Here is a 22812-nt window from a genome sequence, read left to right on the forward strand (position 1 = left end):
TTCACAGAGCAGTCCTGAGTTCAGCAGTGTTTATCTGCTCCTTCAGCAGCCACTCTGTGCTCTGCCTTTCCGTGCACTCTGTGGGGTCGGTTTAGCTTCAGGTTGGTGTTAGCAGTGCCAATCCTGGAATCATGGCCTAGCATCTGGGAGCTGATGTATGCTGGTTGGAGGGAGCCTGACACCAGAAACAGTGTTACCTCCGAGCTGCCTATGTGTGAAGGCTTGTTGCTATAGCTGTCACCAGTGCAGAAGCATCTGTGAGTAGCTTTTGGTTTGAGTGCTGCTACAGAACCACTGAGTTGTTTCTGCCTTGCGTGTGTAGCTCCAGAAACACAGCTTGGACATACCTGAGCAAGCCCTGCGAGGCTGAGATCACTCATATTAACACTCCCAGCTTCGTACTGCTCAGAAGTGACCGAGCTGTTCCTAGGAGTGTTGCAGCCATGGCGCATGGGCTGGTAGCTCCCTGCTGTCCCTCGGTAGCCACTGGCACACAGGTAACAGGGCAGCTCAGTGTGAGGTCATGGTTGGACTTGACGACCTTGGAAGTCTTTTCCAACCTAAATAATTCTGTGTTTCTAAGTGGTACGTCTGGAAAATTCTGACCACGTGAATTTGTTGTGGTTTTTGAAGTGGGATTTTGTCGTGAAATTGGACAGTTTTCACCACCTTTAAACACTCAGCATTGTCAGTGGATCATGTTGGATCATGTCAAGATTTAGCAAGTTTTTGACTGCATGAATGGGCTATTCTTTAATAGCAATTAATGCTAATAATTGTAATGATAATCACCCCAATATTCTGTCTGCCTTAGCTGCTCCAAGAATATAAAATGCCAAAGGGTGGCATTGTCTAGCACTTCCCAAAGTTACTTTTTGAAGTGACAAATTTAGGGTAAGCAAATTTCTTAACAGTAGAGTGAAGAAATTGAAAGCTGAGCTGCGAGAAACTGACAGCAGAGGTAGGGGGATGATGTAGAAGTGATTTTAAATTTGTGGTCTCTTGGGCAAGTTGCAGCATGAAGGCATTTATTGTCTGTTGTATCAGCTCTCACTATCCAATAACTTGTTAATTTCCCCTGCAGTTTCAAACTCGAAAAGAATGGTGCTGTTTTCTGCTGCTTTTTTACAAAGTGTTGTTTATACATCTCCCATTTATTTAAAGACTTGGTTTCTGTCTCGTTTTCTGTGTGGGAGATGAATTTGTCCTTACAGTGTCCATATCAATCTTAGATTCACATCACACTTTATTGACCAGCAAGACAGAAGAAAGCACGTATTTAATAACAGCTCACATGTTCAGGTTTTGATAAAGTGTTCCTAAATGGCCCCTTCCTGATCTTCTTTGTAGTTCATAAATTCAAGAGAATTCCATTTAGTGATAAATAAACAGCACAGTTTTTATTTACCCCCAACAGAAAATTAGTGGCTTGTATGTCATTTTGTTCTGCCTTACCTGGCAGCATTTTAAATGCTGTAAATTTTTTCTCCAGGTGTTTGTTTGGGGGGTTCTGATTTGTAAGTTTAATTTGTAAGCTTTAATTTCCCTGTTCTCTGCCATACATGAAAAGTAAGGTAAAATTTCATGCTGGGGACTGGTAATGAGGTCTCAGATAACATTTTGAACTAAGCACAAGCGACTATTTTTGTCTTCTATCTTCTCTTCCTCTTTACTGAAGAACTGAGGATATTTGTAGGTTGTTTTGCATATGTTTTCCCCAGCATACATGTATGAGAGTTGTCATATTTCACTGAAACAGCTTAAACTGGTTAGAAGGTTTCAGAAGTTCTTCCTGTCTCTGCTAATTAAATGAGCTAGATGAATGGTGTTATTCTGCACACGGTAAATTGCAGTGAAAACTCAGTTTCAAAAAGTCTCCTAAATAAGTTAAGCTATGATCGTGTCCTTGATTAAGGTGAAATTAATTTGTTTATGGAAAGATGTTTCGTCAGACAGGTTTACAATAACTCGGGGAACACAGCGTAAAATAGTAACAGAGTGAAAAGAGACCCAAACACCAATACCACAAAGTGTCTGCTGTGGTTACAGCTGGGGAGGTAAGGCCACATCCAAATGCAAGAGAGCAGAGTAGCAGTAAAATACAAAGTCAGTAGTGAAAAGTGCATGTTCTAGTAAGATCATAGAATCATAGAATCACCAAGGTTGGAAAAGACCTAAAAGATCACCCAGTCCAACCGTTCACCTATTCCCAACAGCTCCCACTAAACCATGTCCCTCAACACAACATCCAGTCTTTCCTTGAACACCCCCAGGCTCGGTGACTCCACCACCTCCCTGGGCATCCGTTCCAGTGCCTGACCACCCTTTCTGAAAAGTAATACTTCCTCATGTCCAGCCTGAATCTCCCCTGCCGTAGCTTGAAGCCATTCCCCCTGGTCCTATCACTGATGACACTAGAGCAGAGGCCGACCCCCAGCTCACTACAACCTCCCTTCAGGAAGTTATAGAGAGCAATGAGGTCTCCCCTGAGCCTCCTCTTCTCCAGGCTGAACATTCCCAGCTCCTTCAGCCTCTCCTCATATGGCCTGTGTTCCAGACCCCTCACCAGCTTTGTTGCCCTCCTTTGAACACGTTCCAGGGTCTCAATATCTTTCTTGCAGTGAGGGGCCCAAAACTGGACACAGTACTCGAGGTGCGGCCTCACCAGTGCTGAATACAGGGGAACAATCACCTCTCTGCTCCTGCTTGCAACACCAAATCAGATAGGTAAATGCCTATCTCAGCCTTCTATCACCGCTGCCCCAACCTGATGCTACAATATGATCTAGAGGTGACAGTCTGGAGGAAGCTGCTTGTCAGGGGTGTTGCTGGAGGCTGCAGAAGTGGCATTTGGTCACTGCGGTCCTTTTCTCCCTCCTGTTGCTGCTGATGGAGCTCTTTTGATGGTCGAATTTTGACGTGGCTGCTGTATCTCATTTTAGAAGTACAAAGTTAGAGGGCTTAATTTAGATTCTAGCATCGTTGCTCTAAAGCTAAATTCATCAAGTTGAATGTCAGTTCCAGCCACGGAACTAACAAATTACGTGTTTGTTATCATGTGTTTGCATTGCCCAGTTTTACCAGCTCTTTTCTCTGAGTTTGTATATGGCTGAAAAGTCATTTGCATCAGATAACTCTTCTTTATGCCGGCTGCAAGATGGAACTGTGCAAATACCAACAGCAGCGTGGCCAGCAGATTGAGGGGGGTGACTGTACCCCTCTTCTATGTGCTGGTGAGACCTCACCTGGAGCACAAATGTGGGGTCGTCAGTACAGCAGAGATGGAGAGGAGGGCCACAGCAACGCTCCCTGATGGAACGTGAGGACAGGCTGAGAGCTGGGGCTGTGCAGCACGGAGGAGAGAAGGCTGCAGGAGAGCTGAGAGCGGCCCGTGTGTCTAAAGGGGCTGTAAGCAAAAGGGGACAGACTCTTCAGCAGGGTGTGTGGAGATGGGACGGGGAAATGGATTCCTGCTAAAAGAGGGGAGATTCAGGTTGGATATAAGGAAGAAGGGAGGTGAGGCACTGCACAGAGTGTCCAGAGAGGAGGTGCAGGCACCCAAGGTCAGGGGATGGAGCTGATGGAGCTGTGGGTGTCCCTGCTCAGTGCAGGGTTGGACCTGATGGCCTTTAGGGTCCCTTCCAGCTCCAACCATTCTGTGGTTCTGTGAAACACATTTACTACCATCGCATCAGCCCTGCAGAGCTGTTAAGGAAGCCAAACAGCAGGCTTTGCTTATATTACAACCTAAATGCTTAACTTAATAAGTTACGATATAACTTCAACACTTGCATCTCTTGTTGCAGTGTCAGGACATAAAGATAGCTATCAGATATTCTATGATTCTTATCAGATATTCTGCGATTCTATTGCCTCTGTCAAGTGCTGTGAGGCCTTCTGGAAAAAAAAAAAAAAAAAAAAAAAAAGTGCTTCTGAAGGAACAGATTCTGCTATTGTTCCTTATACAAAAGTCCCCTTTGGCTTCAGACTTGCAATAATAGTCTCAGGCCACCCTTGCTGTAGCGCGGTGCCCGGGCTGAAGTCCTTGCGGCAGCTGCTGGGCCGCCGGGCCCGCTTCTACGGGGGCGGGGTTGGGGGCTCTGCGCCGCGCGCCCTCCGGCCGCCAGGGGGTGCGGTCGACGTCTCCCTCGGCGCGCGGGGGCCCGCCGCCAACAAGCCGCCCGCTGATTGGTTCCGCTCCTCTCTCTTCTCTCCCCGCAGCCAATCGCGCCCGGCGAGGAGCTGTTGGTGTGGTACAATGGGGAGGACGACCCGGAGATAGCCGCCGCTATTGAGGAAGAGCGAGCCAGCGCCCGGAGCCGGCGGCACTCCCCGAAAGCCAAGAAAGGTAAGGCCCGCCCGCCGCACCGCCGGCCTCCGACCGGGCCCGGGGGCGGCTCCGAGCTTCCGCCGGGTGGGCGGCGGCCTCCGTGACCTTCCTCACCGAGCGGGGAACTCACCGTCCGGCCGAGCGCCGGCAGGCCCCGTCGCGGCCCTCGGCGGCTTCGGGCACCGGCGGGCGGAGCTGGGCGCGGATATCCGCCCTCACCGCGCTGCGATGCGTCGTGCGGCTCCGCGCGTGGCCTTATGTAACCGCGTCTGATCCTGCGTGCGATCCCCGGATCCAGCGCGGGGAGCTCTGAAGGTGACGGACAGAGCGAAGGAGGATCGGAGGTGGCGTTTAAAGCGGCGGCGACGTGATCCCAGCGCTGATATTCGGGAAAGCGGCTGTGCGGTGCTGCTTATAAGCGTTGCTGTTACAGCCTCTGAGCCTCGAGTGCTGGCTTGGATTTTTCTGTCTGCCGTGGGACGGTTTAGTAAACATGTAGCACATGCATAAGGGCGCCTGGGTGAATCGTTGTGCTTTTTTTTGTAACTGGGCATGGTGTTCGCAGGTGGGATTTGCGTGCCTGTGATTTACCTGAAAGGCCAGAAAAACAACTCGAAAGAATTTGATTAAATCATAAATTAGAAAAGCCAGACAGAGTCATTTCTAAGGTAATTTTTCACGGCATGGAAGATTGATTTGCATTCCTGAAACTGCAGATTAAAAAAAAAAAAAAAAAAAAAAGAGCAAGTCATTAAATAACTGTGGCAGTTTTGGGTGGGTCGTCCTGTGCTGTTCTGTAGCTCTGAGGCTTTAACTGCTAAGGATCTTAAAAATGTCAAACCACCCTCATTTGGAACAATAAATCTCTGCATCCGTTCTATGAACTCTTCCTAAATACGTTAATAAAAAAATGCTGAACATAGTTGAGAAGAGAATAAGAGTTATAAGGCCCCAGTAACTTATCTGGGGGATTATACTCCTGTATTGTTAAGCAGGAAGGCCAGCTCCTCAGTCTGGTTGTTTCGGGTTATTAAAGCTTCATTATCAATGCTCTGTCAGTAAATTTACAGTGATTTGTGCTTTTCTAACGCGTGCGTGTTTTGAAATCCTATAGTTCTATTATTAGGAGGTTCTGTCGGTTTATTTTTACCCCTTCTACATTTACTCTCAGTTATTTTAGTGTTTGTAGTAGATCTGATATTTGCAATTCACACCTGATTGCTTCTAAGTAACATAATATTTGTGCTGCATTGACAGCACTCACTGCAGTTAAGATTCTAAAATGGTTCCCATTGCTGACACTCCTCTTGCTGGTTCAGAGGCTGAGATTTTATGGGAGGATAAAGGAAATAAGCAGTGAATTCAGCAGCTCTAAGCAGGTTTTTTTGTTTGGTTATTTTATTTTTTTATTTTTTCTTTTACGTAATTCTGACTATACAATAAAAATGGGAGGGGGGGAATGTTGCAACCTCTCGCATAGGAAAAAATTGGAAGGCAGTACAAAGTAAGAATGCAAGTGAGCTTCCAGTGTAAGAAACTTCTTAGAAAGGAGCTCAGTGGGGTTGCAAAATTGGGATTCGTTGCCTGCTGACACAGATCAATTAATTCCTTCTTTATAAACTTCATCGTGTTCTGTTATAGATTGAAAGCATAAAACAACAAAGGAGAAAACAGAGCTATGTAGGAACTGCCAAGTTTGGACAGCTCTGAATTGCTGTGTCCTGCAGAAATACATTTTCCAGAATAGAAGCAGACACTTTAATACTTCATAAATGCCCAGACAAGGCTGTGTTTGAGAAGGGCGTTGTAAGAGCTGTATGTCTTGAAAACTGACTTAATAACTGATCTGTGTTCAGTAAAACAAATATCCTTTTGAGTTTTAAGTTCAGCTTAGGCCTTGTCCTTGAGCAGTGAGATGCTCACACTTGGTCTTACAGCTGCAGTTTGCTTCAGGAAATCAGAAAAAGTGATCACAGCAGTCACAGATTTGTCCAGTTAATTGACGCTTAGACTGCTGTGAAGCTCATTCCATCCTGCAGTGGGATTCCTTTTGGTTTCTGGACAAAGCCTCCCATGCTATCGGTGCAGAGCCTTACCTTCAGAGCTGGGCCTTCCTAAACTTGTGCAGAGCCAGCAGCTGACCCAGCGTGCCACCGGCACAGACAGCAGATGGAAATACCACGTCCTGCTTGCCCTTGGTCCGACCTTGGTGCAGGTGATTACTGACACTGGGTTCATAATCTCCTTTAGAGCATATTTAGGATGGCACCCGGCGTGCTCCCCATACACAGCATCTTGGCTGTGCCTCAGTCGTGCATCTCAGAGCCCACCTGCTCTGCAGCTGCACCACTTCTTCACCAGTTCTGTTCCTGTGCTCTGCCTGCACGGCGCTGTGCGTCTTCTGGTGTCAGGAGTTACTGGAGTTGGTTGAGGGTTGACGTAGCGGCAGTAAATCTCTTGTGTTTCTCTTTTAACGTGCTTAGGAGTTCAGATTCAGTGATGCTTCTAACTTTTCTGCATTGAAACATTGTTTGTAAAATCTTGTTAGGGTGATTTGGAAAGGAAACCAATGGGATAAAACAAAACAAAACAAAATGGAAACAACTTCAGGAGCATCTCAGACTTCTACTACAGCAAAGTCCTGCTGTCTCTGATGTGATCACTCAGTGGTTGAGAGCAGCAGCTGCCAGAGCATAAGAAGATTGTCAAGGTCAACAGCTAGTAGGAAAATGATGCAGTGCATTTTTTTCTGCTTTTTCTGAAATTTTGCTCACTTGTTAAACTTTCCAGCCATTATTGCTACTTGTCCCAAGCTGAAGCTGATGTTTTCTGACCTGCCTATCGAGCTTGTAGGAAAGCTTGTTCAAATTAAACGCATTTGTAGATTTTTCATTAATGCACTTTCTAAGGAAAAAAAAAAAAGCCAGTCTAGTTTTCACTTGACAGTTAAACTCATAAATCTATTAGAGGAGTAGCTTGGGCTTATTTTCCTTGCCAAGGCCTGTTTCTTTTAAATGTGACAGTGCAGTGTAAGTAGTAACATGAAAAGTTAGTGCTGCTTTCGACAGGCTCCCAGAGCACTGTTTTCTGTTCTCAGACTATTGCAGCTGGCTTTTCTCTCATTTGTGTGCTTCCCTTGCAAGGATCCATTTACTCAATGTTATTTGGAGACCCTGGCTTCATTCTGAATCTTCCTTCTAAGAGTAACTTTATGCAAGCCAAGTAAAGGTATTATAGAGAGAAGATGGTCATGTGCAAAAATGCACACTGGTATTGTCAGGCTGTGATCTGAGGTGCTGAGCAAAGTAAGCACACAGCACTGAAATAATCCAGACTGCGCCTGTCATGGGCTGCATGGCAGATGAGAAGTCTGGTCTCAAGGGAAGAAAGATACTGATGCTGAATGGGGTACAGTTGTGCACTGCCACATGCTTGTGAATAGTACTTGAGACAAAAATGTTTTTTCTGAACAAAGGAGATGAGGGCAGTGCTGCACTTCTGTGCTTATTTCTATCCCTGTGCTAGCAGCTCCACGCTGAGCTGTTCGGCTCTATTTGTTTTAGCTGTGTTCCTCTTTGCACTTTATCTAGGCAACGAACCCCAGCGGCATCATTTGTAGCATTGTGTGGAATGAACGCTGTGTGTGCCTCTCACATCTTCTCTCTGTAAAGTCAGGCTGTCCATAGAGAGGAAGAAAGTTGGTAACTTTGTGTAGCTAAAAACATCCTGCGTGAGCAGGCTTGGCTGGGAGTCTGTTCTGTGACCTCACAGGGAGCCCAGCTGTGAGCTCCTAAAATACAGCCTTCACTGCAGTAGGACAAAACTCCTGTATCAGGACCCCAAAGAGCCTGGTGAATACTCACTGCAGTGCAGTTTTAAAGTCTCGTATGGTTGCTCATAAATCTGTTAAAACTTTGCTGCATAACTGCCTCTGCTGTTACAGTAGTGGGTTTTTTTCCCCATAGTTCTTATCAGACTTCATGGGATGTTCAGCGAACAATTCTGTCCCGGAGATAGCATGAGATTAAGGTGGATGAATTATAAATCAATTACAGTCAGTTACAAATGACCATTATGCCATGTTTTTTATGTGAGGTTGAACTCTGAGTGCAATGTCAGGCTTCAGCTTCTGAGACCATAAATCAGTGCTGTCATAAAAGTGACAGTGGATTTACTTTCATGTAAGCGTGGCTGTTGCTGAAACTGCATCGAATTGCTGCTGTGTGAAAGTGAGGTGTAAAGGTGGGACAAGCAGGTGAGGTTCTGTGCACGCTCAAAGTTCTTACAGTCTTTGCTCTTAAGACTTCCATAGGCATTTTCACTTAGCTCCATGCATCCACAGATACGCTTCCTGTTCACAAAATGTAGATTGCCATCTGGATGTCATCACAACTGGAAATCGTGGCCCGATGATGCTGTGTCTTTTTTTTTTTAAAGTTGCTTCTTAGCTGGACTTGTTATGTGGAATAAAATAGTTAAAGATAGTTGAGTGGAATGCAGGCCATATTAAGGTCTAGGAAGTTCATGGAATCATTATAGAATGGCCTGGCTTGAAAAGCTCCACAATGCTCATCCAGTTCCAACCCTCTGCTGTGTGCAGGTCACCAACCAGCAGACCAGGCTGCCCAGAGCCACATCCAGCCTGGCCTTGAATGCCTGCAGGGATGGGGCATCCACAGCCTCCTTGGGCAACCTGTTCCAGTGCCTCACCACCCTCTGGGGGAAAAACTTCCTCCTAATATCCAACCTAAACCTCCCCTGTCTCAGTTTAAAACCGTTCCCCCTTGTCCCATCACCATCCACCCTCATAAACAGCCGTTCCTCTTCCTGTTTATAAGCTCCCTTCAAGTACTGGAAGGCCACAATGAGGTCTAAGTTGTGCATTTGTAGCAAGGATAGCCCTCAAGGAAATGACACTTATCTATTTAGCCCTCCTTCCAACAGATTTAATGGAAAGCTTTGCAATTCAGGGCTTCGAAGTTTCTTAGCCAGCGACTGGGAAGAGATAAGTGAGAAAGGAGAAGGTGATAAGGAAGTTCTGCAGCAAACCTCTAGAATGAAGTTCAGTTTGAATTGAGAAAAATCAGAACCGTTTACAAGATTAATGATGCAACTTCAGTTAAAAAGCTGCGTTTGGTGTGTTAAGGGACCTGCATCTCTGATGGCAGCTTCTATGGTGAATATCTGATGTCTTTGAGGCCTTCTAACCGGCAGAGATGTTTTTATACCTCGTAAGGAGAGCTTTTTGAATAGAGCCTTGGTTACTTTCCATTCCCTTCTTTCCATCTGCAGCAATGCCCTCAACCCCTGTGATAGCTGCAGCTCTCAGCCCTTCCGAGCAGCAGGGTGAGATGGTTACGATTCATTCCAGCTTTGCTCCAACCAAAGCTGCATCACCATCTTGCTGCCAGTAGCACCACAGACACCCAGCTCCAACACAGGACTGGTGTGCTGCTAAGAAATCAAAACCTCGTGTGATAAGAAGCGATGGAAGATCCTGGAGGCGGTCAGGAATGCTGTGTAAGGACTGTGCTGATTTTATCAGATCCTCATTAAAGCAAGCAGTGCAGTCCTGCACTACTGCATCCTGCAGGCATGTTGCTTTCTGTGTGTTTTGTCCTTAAGACAACAACATGCTTTGTGATTGTGGCAAATCAATGGCCAGCAAAGGCCAGCGTGCATGTATTTCGTAATAAAAACTTTGTGTGATTCTGAGATTCAAATCAAAATCTCCACAGCTCTGTATTTTCCTCTTTGTTTCTTCCTCGTTTGACTTCCATATTGCTACTTAGCATATTTGCTAGTGCTGTCTTCAGTTAAATAACCTGCAGTGGGAAGGAAAACAGGGCACCAGGCAGCTTCCCAGTATGAATCAGTTTTTTTCTATTGATCAGGGTTAACTTTGAAACAGAGGGGGATGGGAACAGACGCTGTTTTCCACAGTCAAACAAGTGGTTTTCTTTGTCACCTCTTAAACAGCTTACATGAAGCTTTAGGATTGTCCCCTTGCTTGTGACACACGAGAGCAAGCTTGGTGTTTTCTCTTATGCTCGGTGAGTTACTGCCTTGCCTGCACTCCGTCTGGGTTTGCCCCCTCCCTTAAAAACCCACTGACTTTTATTCGCATGAATAATCCTTTCTCGACTTCCTTTGCTTTGTATCCTGTGAAGGCAAGGCTTTACCCCAGACACTTACTCTTTCCCTTCTTTTGTCCTCTTACAATGGGAGACTTTGGGTTTTATTGTAGATACAAGCTAATCAACCATTGACTTCATTGTATTTTTATTTACCTTTAACTAGTTGTCATTTTTCAGCCACTCCTTATTTTAGTGGAGGCTCTGAGTTCTCCTTGGAATGGAAGCCTTTCCTACCCCCTAATCATCATCATTGCAGCTTTTCTCTGGGTTCAGTGCTGCTGCTGCTTCTGTTTGTACAATGCTATTAATACTGATTCAGCACCATTAATGTACTGAACTTTGGTGCTGGTTTTATTACAGTGTACCTTAATTTTGCCTTGACCATTTATTTTACTTGAACATTTATGGGAGGACACATCTTGCTCTGAGGGCACATCTGCAGATGTCTGGTGTTATTTTCTATGAAATTACAAGCAGGGACGTGCTGCATAATATCTTCTAGTATGTCATACAAAGTTTTGATAACCTATTTATGGGAAGAGATGCACATTCAACAGTTATTGGCAGACCAGAGGGTACTTAATTTTTTGGATCTGTCAAACCTTCAAATGCATTTTGTCATTCTTGCCAAGAGTGACAGGAAAGGCTTTGTTGTGAAGAGTTCTCACTGCCCACAGCTGCTGTATCAGGTTCCTCACTGTAACATTGCATTGGCCTGTAAGATTGCACTTGGGTTTAACAGTTATTGAAATAACACTCAATGGCATTTCAACCCTTGTAGCTAAGAAATTAAGTGTTGTTTGACCATCAGATACTCATTAGCAAATATTTACCTACCTTTTATGAACTCTCCCCTGGATTAAGCAAGTGCAATGTTTGTTTGTATCACCAGTGTGTGTTTGTTGCTTAGCACGAAGTCTTCAGAAGCATTTAGGAGCTTACCAGGGTTGCTGTTGAGGGTTAATTTTGTTGTCACACTTTCTGTCAGATTTCTATAAGAGCTTTGATAGACTGTGATTAATGCTTTACAGCTTCAAAGAGGCTGTGTTATTAATGTGAGGGTTGACATAAAGTTACTCTAGTGAGAGTATTATAATAGCTGAAAATCTATCTTCATGATTCTCATTGCTGCAGAGTGCCATGGAGATGGGTGGTTGGCTGTACATCTGTTTTAACTCGTGTTGAGAGCCAGATTCCTCACTTGCTTGAGTCTATTCAAGTATCAGTCTGGTTTTATTTGGCAGTCCATAAGGAAATTCTTTTCTTGAATGGGAAAGGCTCAGTCTTTCTGAAAGTGGCTTGATTGCTGTAAATTATGGTAAATTTTCTCATGCAGTGCCGCTGTTCAAGGCCAAGTGCAGTGCAAACTTCCTCATTTCTGCAGGTAAAATGAACCATTCAGCTGGGTGCTAAGCTCCAGCATCAAGCAACTCAGCAACAAGGACAACTGCTCTCTTTTCAGCAGCAGGTTTGTATCAGAATCTTAAAATGCACACCTTTGCCTTAGAGTCATGTTCTTGAAAGGAAATGCACACAGTGCGGGTGCCGAATGTTAAAGCTGCCTTGGGCTTTATCCAGGCACTTGGTCACACTGAGCTTCAGCCAGCTGAGTAAAAAATTGACTTCCTGCAGTGTCTTCAAGTTGCAAGTGCAGAGCAAAGAGCCCAGCATTTTGTGTCTTACAGCCCCTTGGCAAGGATTGCAAAAGCAAAGTGGACTTTGTGCAGATGATTTGTTCATGGCTACCACGTCCCTGCCTGGTGAGTGTCAGCCTCCAGTCTCTCCACTCATGTACTAGTGCTGTATTTTCTCAAGTTCTTCATCTGAACATCAAAATGCCCACTTTACTTTTTGGTGAGGTTTTATTCTGCTGACATTCTGTACTATGAAAAACTTGTACACATTTTGAAGTCCAGTTTCATTGAAACTGATTAGTCTCGAACGTAGCAGTTGGCTTAGCAGAAGACAGATGCGTTTGTCCTCTGAATCTGGGGTTTGTTTTCATGTTATTTGAGAAATGGAGGAAGTTGCCGTTCCCTGTGGTGACTTTATGGGCCTATGGAACTTTCTTGATTTCATAAATTAGACGGAATCCACTTTATTGTCATCTGCTTTGGGACAAGCTATAAACGTATGTATTTCTCTTGTCAGCTGTGCTAACTGCTGTGTAGCACTGCAGTTCCAGCTGCTGTGCTGTCACACTGCTCTGCAGCTGAGCAACGCAGTGCTTGGGCAACTGGGGCATTGCAGCTAGAGTTCCTTTGGCAAGAGAACTCACTGTGTCTTCGGTTCCTGGAGAAGACTGGAAAGCATTCCTCTAGGAAAATGTCAGCGGGCTGCAGCTGAGATGAGTGAAGCACTTGGTGTCACAGTAAAAACAAATCCTTCACAAATATCTCACCAGACGCAAGCGATTCAGGAACTGCTCTGCATATTAAAATGATTATTTTACATGATGTTTCTCCTTCATCTGCTTCTATGTGTTAGGAAGGATCTGCTGTGATAATCTGCCATACGTCCTCAGATTGTCAGCCTGAAGCTGGAAGGAGACTTTCCAGATCTAACAGATGCAGTTTTCATGCCTGCAGATGTGCCTCAGCTGTAGCTGCTTATCAGCAGTTAAAGGTGTTCCTACGTTGGGCACCTACTTCATAAAATACCAGCATATATTTAGTGGAGGTTAATGGAAACAAACTGTGTCTGCTGTAATAGCTGGTAATTCTGTTTTTGTCACCTCTACTTAAGTTGGCTTTTCTGTTGATTTCCTTCCTACAATGAAGAGCACTTGACATTAATTGTTTTCATTTCTGTTACCTGGTAATGTTCTTACGTAGTGCCTGAGCAAAAAGCTTAGGGACATTAACAGTGCTGTGCTTCCAGTACAGAATAGCTTCTACAACTGTTACAGCCCAATAAATGTCTATTTATTGCTTAAGGCGAGCTTGCATTGCATGCCAGAACTGATGGCTTTGGAAAGCCCTGGTAAGAGAGGGGGCAAGAAGGGAGCCTGTGCACTATGCTGAATAATTTCCCTTTTGAAATGCAAGATAAGTCTGTTGTAAATAATTGGATTGCAGCTCATAGCAGTAAATATATAAAATCATCAGTGACGACGACTGCTTTGTTTCGCTCCCCATTAAATCCCCCAAAGTCAAGATTACCTCTGCAGGTTGCATTGAAGAAGCAGAGAATAACAAAGATAAAGGAAAACAGACTGGAAATGCTTGCTGAAGAGGGGGATGAATACATTGTAAAGTGGAGCAGGCTGATGTGGCTGAGCAACCTTTACTGCTTTGGAGATGAACATCTGAGAAATGACGTACCACAGTTGTAATAAACAGAGGGATTCAGTTTGGTAAAAAAAAGAAGCCAACTAACAAAATAAATTATAGCAAATAAATATAGTAAATAAAAAACGGAGCGTGGCTTTTTAGCAATTTCAAGACCTTTAATTTCACACTTCGTTTCAGGGTCAGACATTTCACAGAGCACTGCAGTGAGTTTAGGAGCACCGTATTCGTCGCTCAGGTTAAAGCTCACCTTCATTATGGTGGAGATCTACGTTTTGAGCATTCTTCTGTGCTTAAATACAAAAATTTGATGCTGTTCATGAGCTGTTGCTAAGGATTCTCTAAATATAGAGAGCACCGCTCCCTTCTGGAAGATCTGTGAAGCATTTTGTGTGCCAGCTGCCACTTATTGCTTATTTTTGCCTTAATACTTACTTAAATGAAAGCTAGTGGAACGTAACTACAGAAAATAAGATGAGTGTTCTTCTCTGTGTCAGTAATAGCCATGTAAAGTGACTTGCCAGCAGTGATGTAGGAACTGGGGGGAGGTTGTGTTCCTGGGCAGGGTGGGAGTTAGACATGCACAATGGTGAGTGATGGAGAAATTCCACAGGAGATCCAGTGCTGCGTATCTGTGTGCTCTATCTGCTGTTTCAGCTTTAGAAGTGTTGGCATGAAGGCAGAAATAACATTTTAAAATCTGCATGTTTAATCATTTACACTTAATTGTTTCAGTATGGCTCTTGTGTGGGTTAAACTTGTGTAGAATTAAAGGCTGTGGATGTTTGTGCTGCTCTGAAGTTGTCAGATGACATTCTGTGCTATTTAAGTCATTGTGGATGAGTAAGTCTATAAGCTTAAGACTTCCTATGATTTCTGTTCAGGTTTGTCAGTGAAGGTGTAGCGTGTTGAGGATTTGAATGTGGTGCTGTGAATGTAGATGGCTGATACCCAAGGTCAGGGAATGGGGCTCTGAATGAGCACTGATGGAGCTGTGGGTGTCCCTCAGTGCTCAGTGCAGGGGTTGGACCTGGTGGCCTTTAAAGGTCCCTTCCAACTGAAATGATTCTAGGATTAATTCAGTTCACACATGTGAGGAAGACCAGAGGCAATTGTTGTGGATTGCTGTAATAGCATGTTTAAGATGTGCTTTCTCCTGGTAGGACTTTTCAAGCCTAAATGTATTAATCAATTTTGTGAATAGCTTCAGCTGTGCTATTCTGGGTCTGCCCTACCGTGCTAACCTATCTTGCAGTGATGCTTTTATAATTCATAGAATCACAGCATGGCCTGGGTAGAAAAGGAGCACAGTGCTCATCCAGTTCCAACCCCTGCTGTGTGCAGGTCACCAACCAGCAGCCCAGGCTGCCCAGAGCCACGTCCAGCCTGGCCTTGAATGCCTGCAGGGATGGGGCATCCACAGCCTCCTTCAACCTGTGCCAGTGCCTCAGCACCCTCTGGGGGAAAAAGAAGTAAAGATGATCTTGGTGAGATCCAGTGATTTGATCTTCAGCGCTATCAGAAAGGCTTTGCCAAATGTTCTCAGAAATTGATGTTTTAAATAGCCCCAGCTCAGAATTTTCTTACACTTTCCATGGCAACAAGTTCATCTGTTATGCAAATGTCACGTTAACAGTCTCTGTAAATGCACTGCTCCATTTCTTTCCTGCAAAGTGGATGTTTAGTTCTTGGTAGAAGTACGTTTTAACAAAGAAATACAGTTACGTGTGTGAGCACCTGCCTTGAGGTGAACTGAAATGTCTTCCTAAGGTGAGACTTGGGGGTAACATTTGTAATCTCATTGGATGACTCAGTGATTTAAAAAGCTTTTTTATGCATATGAGAAGTGGTGTTTTGTGTGTGTCTGTTTCTGTTGTAGGGCAGAATTGTTTTCCTAATGATAGAGGTGGTTGTTTTTTCTTTTTTAATGAGGCAGTTTGGTCCTAGCAGTCACTGTGAAGTTCGTCTTCAGTGCCTATGCTGTCCTTCCTCCTTCTGCTTCTGCTGTGTAAGCTTGAATGTATATTTTAGGGAAGGGGAGATGCAGGGTGTGGTGGGAGACCCTTTAGTCCCCAAATTTGCTTTTATTTTCAATGTTGAGGATGTATTTCTCTCTGCTGTTGATGGTCCTTAAACAAGGCCGTTGTACTGGTCGTTAATTGCAAATGAGAACAGAAATGAACTAAAACAATGGGGTAAAACATGCAGTTTCTCATCAGAGGCTTTATGTTTTGGGAGGCAGCTGAGCTGTGGCCATTACTGGTAAGTCAGGCTTGGACAGCTTGACAGCACAGGACTGAGATCTGGTGTAGCTCTGAGTTATTCTCAAGATCCTCAGAAGTTAAAATTCCATTGCACTTAATGGCAGTATTTTCTATACACTAAAATTGACATGGACTGTTATCAGATAACTTCATAATGCTGCTGCAAGAAAAGTGCTCCATTAATTATTTATAATAATAGATGGCAAACGGGGTCATCTTGACGTCAGGATGTTGTTGCCTTTTCTCTGCATGTTTTCATAGGTACTGGGCAGCACTGTTGAAATAAGACTCTTAATGATAGTATGTAGCCACTGAGATTTTAATTGACATCCGCTTTAATTAGATGTTTGTGTTTCAAAAATCGAGCTGTGCCATTTATGTCTTGGATCTCACCCTGAGGGCTGCACGGAGATGTGCTGCTCTTGCATCCTCTCAGTGCCTTTTTAACATTCAGTTTGAGAAGGGTTTGGTGTTGGTAATGGAAGTCAGTGCTGGCAGATGTGGTTTGTGTCTTTGAATCAGATGAGTGCCTTCCACCCTGGGTAATGGCAAACGGTCAGACCGAGGGTCTAGAAACAGAATCAAGACGCTTCAGTGTTACCAGCAGAACTCTATTTTCATTCTTTTCCTGCTTAGTTCACTTGCTGTTTGATCAATTATGTATATTAAATAGGCATGGTCCTTAATTTTATACACCATGGCATGCGTTGTTGGACGAGTTCTCAAAAGCCTGTGTGACATCACCGAATGTGGTTTTCTTTGTGCTTCTTCAGTTTTAGAGCAGTTTTTGCTGATATTTTCAATGACTTTTTGCATGTGCAGAAGACATTCCTTTTCTCTAGCTCGTCTCTCAGAACAACCAGTCAGTTTTTCACATGCACCTAGAAATGTAAGTAACTGACATGAAAAACATGGCATATCCATTAGTATGCTGGATGTGGGATTAGAGGAATTCTGATGCACAACAAACTATTTCTCAAATGAAATCTCAACCTGAGCAAAGTGGAAATGGTGATAGAGTTGTGGCTTTTGCTGAATTTTCTGTGAGGATTGTTTAGCTTGGAGATACTCTTAATCTTTCTTTAATTCTCTTCAACACCAAAATATTGGTATTAAAAGGAGAAAAAAATCTGAACCAGTCCAAAAGGGGTTTGACCAACAAGTCTGTGCTGTTAGCCTGCAGTTCACATCATGGACCCACGTGGTTCTCACTGTTGGTGTAACATGGCAGTCTGTTGTCTTTGGTGTTTCTTGTAAGGCATCAAAACAGTGCTTGAGAGATCAGATGGGAGATTCCCCTTCCTGCTTTATGGTGGGAGCTGTGAGTGTGTTTGGTGCTGCACTTAAAGCTCATTAAAGATAATAGCATCTTGTGTTGTTTTGCAATACTTAATTATAGGATTCGACTCCAAGCAAGACTGTATTTGACTTCTTCCCTCCTGGCATCTGAGCACACTGATCTCACTAGGAATTACCAGTTGCTGTGGAGTCCCGTTAGTATTTTGGTTAACAGCAGCGATTGGAGTGCGGGCACTGCGGGTTGTTTGGGGATGTCTTGGTCTGTCAGTAGTATTAAGTACAGGCAAACAAAGGTGGTTATTGTTTGTCACCTGAACTCCGAACCGAGCAGCACTGCAGTGTTGATATTGACCAGTTATCTGGCCACTGAGAGCAGTGTGAGCTCTGTGCCTATTGCAGTGCTTAATGCTGTGTGGCTACTGCAGGTGGTACAGGCAGGTAATGCTCTTGCTCCCCTGTCTACAGCATGCATAAATAGCTTTTAAATATGGCTCCTCCTCCCCTTTCCTCTAAGTGGCAAGGCAGATGTTCCTGCATTCCTCTCTCGACCTTTGTTGCTGTGGGCAGGTAGCTGTTTTTCTGTCTCTTTCTTTCATTCAGTTTCCTTTGCATCTTTCTTTTGCAATTCCTGAAATGGCCATGCACATATATTAAGTTCTGCCCTTCATTTATTCTTTTGTCATTGTTTCCATTTCACTTTCCCTGTGTTTCATTCCTGTATCTTTCTTGTTTAGACCAAGTGGAGGATCCAGCTGGCCGTAGCAGCCATGTAGGACCCTTCAGGAACCTGATGGTAAGTGCACGTGTGTACTTATACTCAGGCTTCCACCAGGTTCTGTACTGTGAGGAGCTGTTTTCCCTCCTGCAGGCTTCTGTCAGTTCTTGATGTCTTAAACTGCAAGAAAATTGTGGGGCAGACCTTTGGTTAATTCCTTGTTGATACTTTGATATCAGAATTGCAGGTAGAGGTTTTCATTGGAATTATGCAGGGAGAAAGTATGTCAGTCTTTCATGGTTATGTGAATTTTAAAAGCACTTTGAGAGCTCTCATGATGGAAAGTCTATCAAAAGCCACTGGGTATCTTCAGAAGATCCTGAACTCTGGTGAGTTTGAAAGCTAAGAAGGCATACCACGAGGATATGCTCTTCTTCAGTTCTCTGCCTGGACATCTGCTGTTGAATATGGTTAGGATCATAGGGTGGATCCATCTGGGACAGTCCCTGCTGTGCTTGAGTATAGGACACTTCTGATCTTTGTAGGGAAAACTGCAAACTACAAGCCAACAGGCTAAAACTAATGACAGGAAAACAGCAGAAACTGTGTGCTATCCCTGGCTGATGTGTCAGCAACTGAACTGGCACATCTGATAAATGTATGCAGGCATTTTGCTCACTATAAAGGTGAACAGATGCCAAATGAAACTTCTCTTCAAATGCATTTGGACCTAAAGGCCAATAGCTTGAAATATGTCTGACAGTATCAGTGAATAGGTTACTTTTTTATTTTTTTCCTTCTTAGGAGTGTGCCAAGGTATCTTGCAAATGGTCTTTTTCCCATCAATAGGATAAGAAAGTATGCTACCTAAATAAACTCCATTTTGGTTAAAAATCCTGATACTCTGATGACTTCCCAGATAATAATTCAAAGTGCTGTAAATTTTGCATTCTATAAATGGAGAACACTTTGGAAAACCTGTTTGCTTTGGTACTTCAGAGTGATTTTTGTTGTTGTTGCTTTTGTGTATCTTGCATTTTGAAGAGCACACTTTCCCTTTCATCTTGCTGTGAGAAGGAGCTGCTCTTGGTTTGCAGGCTCTGACAGTAACCTGTCACCATGCTGAATATGGAGGCTGCTGTAGAATCAGACTGTATTGTTGCCAGTGATTTCATCTCCATACCATCCCCAGCTGAACCATCTTGTGAGGCTGCTTCTAGCTGTGGCCAGGCTTGGCAAAGGTGAGAGCTGCATCCAGGCCTTTTTGGTTGAGTCAAGACGTAGATATTAGTCTTGAAATGACAAGTGCTCTGCAATAAAACAGAGCTCTTAGGGAGTTTGAATAGCTGAATACGTGTTTTTGTTATGTGGCTCTTAACATGGTGATGCAGTGTTGATTCCATAGGATTATACTGCAGTTCAACACTTAGACCTTTTACCTAGAAGTAGAATGCTTGTTGCTTCTGTTGCTGTACAGGTCAAGAACAGTTTTGGGCAGCTTGGTGGATACTTCTGGAGAAGTGTCTGAATTTCTTGCTCAGATCTTGGTACTGCATGTTGAAGTTACAAATAGCTGAGGTGTCCTTAGCATCAAATTGTGTTCATATCAGACCAAATCAGATGCAGTTGGGCTTAAACTGCTCGTGGCTGTGTGAACTGCTGACAGCTTGAAACCATTTGGTGTTGGAGCCTTGTATTGCCTTGTCAGGTAAATCAGAATTTGCTCCTTTTGGAAAGGTTTGACGTGAACTGATAGAATGTTTGCGGATATTATGGGATAATTGCTAGAACTGCCTAGGAAGAGTGCATGCCTGTTTTCCAAAGGTGACAAAAATGTGTTCTGAATGACTGTAATATCAGTTTCCGAGACTGAAAACTCTTAAACTGGTAAAAGGGAAACGAAGAAAAAAAGGGTAATTACACACATGAATCTGAAAAGCCCTGTGGAATTTGGGGAGCGCCTGTGAAACTTGAGCTCCTTGGAAGGAAATGAAGGTAATTATTTGGATGATGTAGAAGGTTCAAATAAAAACAAGTATTTCCTTTTAAAGCTGACCTGTCTCAGTTCTATAGGAGGGGGTGCATACTTGGAAAATTTGGGTTGGAATAGAGAGGAATTTTTTTAAAAGGCATTTCAGACTTTTGGCCTATAGTGTGAAAAATATTTCAAGAAAAAAAGGAGGAACTTGTTGATGGGGTTATGAATTGGAATAACATGCTTCTAAATAAGAGATGAATTTATGGCTGTAATTCTGACTTGAGAAGAGGGGTCACTGTGTTAGCGTGGTATTCTGTGTGTTAGAGGGAGCAACGGAGACATTTGGATGGCTGCTTCTGGAGAATTCTTGTTCCTAGGAGGTGGATGTGTGGAAGTGTGAAGTTCCAGATGAGTGGTGCTTTCAGCGCATGCTTACACGTGGAAGTTCACTGCAATGACTTGAGTTCGAGGATTTTGGCTTCATTTGTGCTTCCAGTCCTTGCCATCAGTTCCAAAGATTGCAGAACAGAATCTTTAGGAGCGGGATCAAAAAGATAGTGTTACAACTTTGTAGCACATACATGGGTGAAGTTCTGAATGTCTCTGCGTGTTGCATCACAGATCAGGTCTTTGCGCAACGCCATTTTACTCTAATCTTCATTGTGTTCATTATCTCATGCAACTCTAACACAGTTCCCAGTTTTGTGATCCGAGAGTGTCAGCAAGCTTGGTTGTGTCAGTGGACGTGGTGCTACACCCTTGGTTTGCTGTTATCCAGTTCCATCCCATTTGTTTACTGCCTTTGCTGTGTTGGCCAACATCATGCTTATACTTCATTTCTTTGATTATACCTCCTCTCCATGTCATAATTCAGAATGTTTGCACAGGTTTAGAAGCCTCTGTGAGCTTCTGTTTGGTGCAGCCTTCCAATTAACACTAAAGAATAATAATGCAATTTCCACACACTTGTATGAAATACAGTAATCTCGCTGATGGAAGGTAATTAATGACTATGACTTGAGCTGCTTAACTCTGTCACAATAGATCTCCTTTGTGGTCTGTGCTTGTTTGTAAGATATTTTGGAGTATTGGCTTTTTAGAGTCTCACGATTAACTTCTTTCAGGCCCTAGAGACTTACTACCTTATCAATACATAGTCACAGATTAGACATCAAAATTAAACGTGCAGATGGGTAATTTCTTCTAGGTCATCTTTTTCTGCTTCTTTTGTTCTGTACTTGGCCTTAGCACTTTTTGCCCTGTGGTCAGTGTGTTTTCTGAGTGTTCTTCTTCCCTGCAATGTCATTTGAGTTCCTGAAGAAAAAAGAGTTTCTACAGAAGTATGTTGTACTCCAAGGCTGGGTGTTTTAATTTGCCAGTCAGATACGAAAAATAAAAATTGCTCAACAGGAATAATGCATATTTGTTGTTTGTTTTTCTTTCAGGAAAGAAAAAGACTCAGGAAAGTAAAAACAAGGGGAGGAAGGCAACAGATACAAAGCAGAAAAAGACTGATTTGGATTCTTCGGCAGATATGAGGGATTCTAAAGAGGGTGAGAGTTCTCAAGTATCTAATTGTTTTCTTTCCCATTATCTTCTTCAATCAAAGCACAAGTTTTATCATGTTTAATAAGCTAACGCGTTATGCTAAAGCAGGAAAGTGAACAATGTTTATGTTTACCCAAACAGTTCAATTATCAGTCAATTTGGATGTCAGAACTTTGTCAATAAGGCAACTCTGCAATTGGAAAACACAGCTACTGTGAAATGTCTGTGCCCAGACCCCTTTGAACAGAGAAGACCTTATTCAAAAATGTCTTTAGAGCTTATAGCTGTAATAATGACTGTATAAGAAAGATCAGTGTTACAAGGGAAAAATATAGTAATAATGCATAGAATAGCTAAGCATACCGTTTGTCCTGAAGGTGATCTGAAAAGATTATGTATAAAATTATGCTGTTTACATATTATGTATGTAAAAATGACTTAGATGTGTTTTGAATGCGTGGGTTTTTTTGTTTTACAATCATGGAAAACTTGCCTTTGCTGTGGGTGTAACTGGTAATGGTTAAGGCTCTGTATAGGTACATAGATATTACATAGATAGATATATTTTTTCCAAACTTACTTAACTTTTTTGACCCATTTCTTCACTCTGTGTTCTCTTCTGCTTGCACACTGCGTGCACTGTTTTACTGCTGATGTCTGATGCTCTAGCTAGGGAAGGGAGATGAACTTCCTGCTCCATACTCAAGGCTGCTTCAGAAACTCTGTGAGTTGGCAGAAAGAAATACTTTCTTCAGAAATGGATATATCTGACAACAGATAAATAAAATTGGCACACAAAGGTGTGAATAAACAACCAGTTTACACTGATCACTGGGATGCATGCAGGCAGATTCAGAAGTGTAGGGAATAGCTATTCAGGCAATGGCTAATAGAGAAATTTCATAGACTGGAAAGCACCATGCCAGATCTAAGTTACGCCTTGTCATGCATTACAGTGTAAGTCCAGATTGTTGCATTGTGCACCAAGTTAGTAATAACTTTGGGGAAAAGCCCAAAATACTTTAGCTATGTGTACTGCTGTGCTTTTCTGACACTCTTTTAATGAAAGAAAAACCTGTGAAGGTTTTTCAGACATTTCTTTAAATGTTCTGAAGTCTGCTATTTTATATATATTCTTTGGCCTTGATGTTCAATCCTAAGATCTCACCGTGTTAAGAATCAGCAGTTGTTTACATTTTCCTGAAGTTTCAGAAAGGAAATTCCTGAGTATGGTTTTGTTTGTTATGGAAT

General features: G+C 43.2%; 1 protein-coding gene across 2 annotated transcripts in view; it reads left to right on the top strand.

Moving 5' to 3' along the window:
- The window catches only part of PRDM2 (PR/SET domain 2), a 63259-nt gene that overhangs the window by 20648 nt on the left and 19799 nt on the right, over positions 1-22812 (top strand). For both annotated transcript variants that reach the window (XM_042831311.1, XM_042831312.1), the window contains exons 6-7: positions 4222-4348; positions 21459-21566. In XM_042831311.1, the coding sequence (XP_042687245.1) occupies positions 4222-4348; positions 21459-21566 (235 nt within the window). The remainder of the gene's footprint in view (positions 1-4221; positions 4349-21458; positions 21567-22812) is intronic.

Source organism: Centrocercus urophasianus, unplaced genomic scaffold (genome assembly GCF_019232065.1).
Source record: "Centrocercus urophasianus isolate 14NV4802_14NV808 unplaced genomic scaffold, USGS_Curo_1.0 seq_36, whole genome shotgun sequence".
NCBI classification, from domain to species: Eukaryota; Metazoa; Chordata; class Aves; order Galliformes; family Phasianidae; genus Centrocercus; species Centrocercus urophasianus.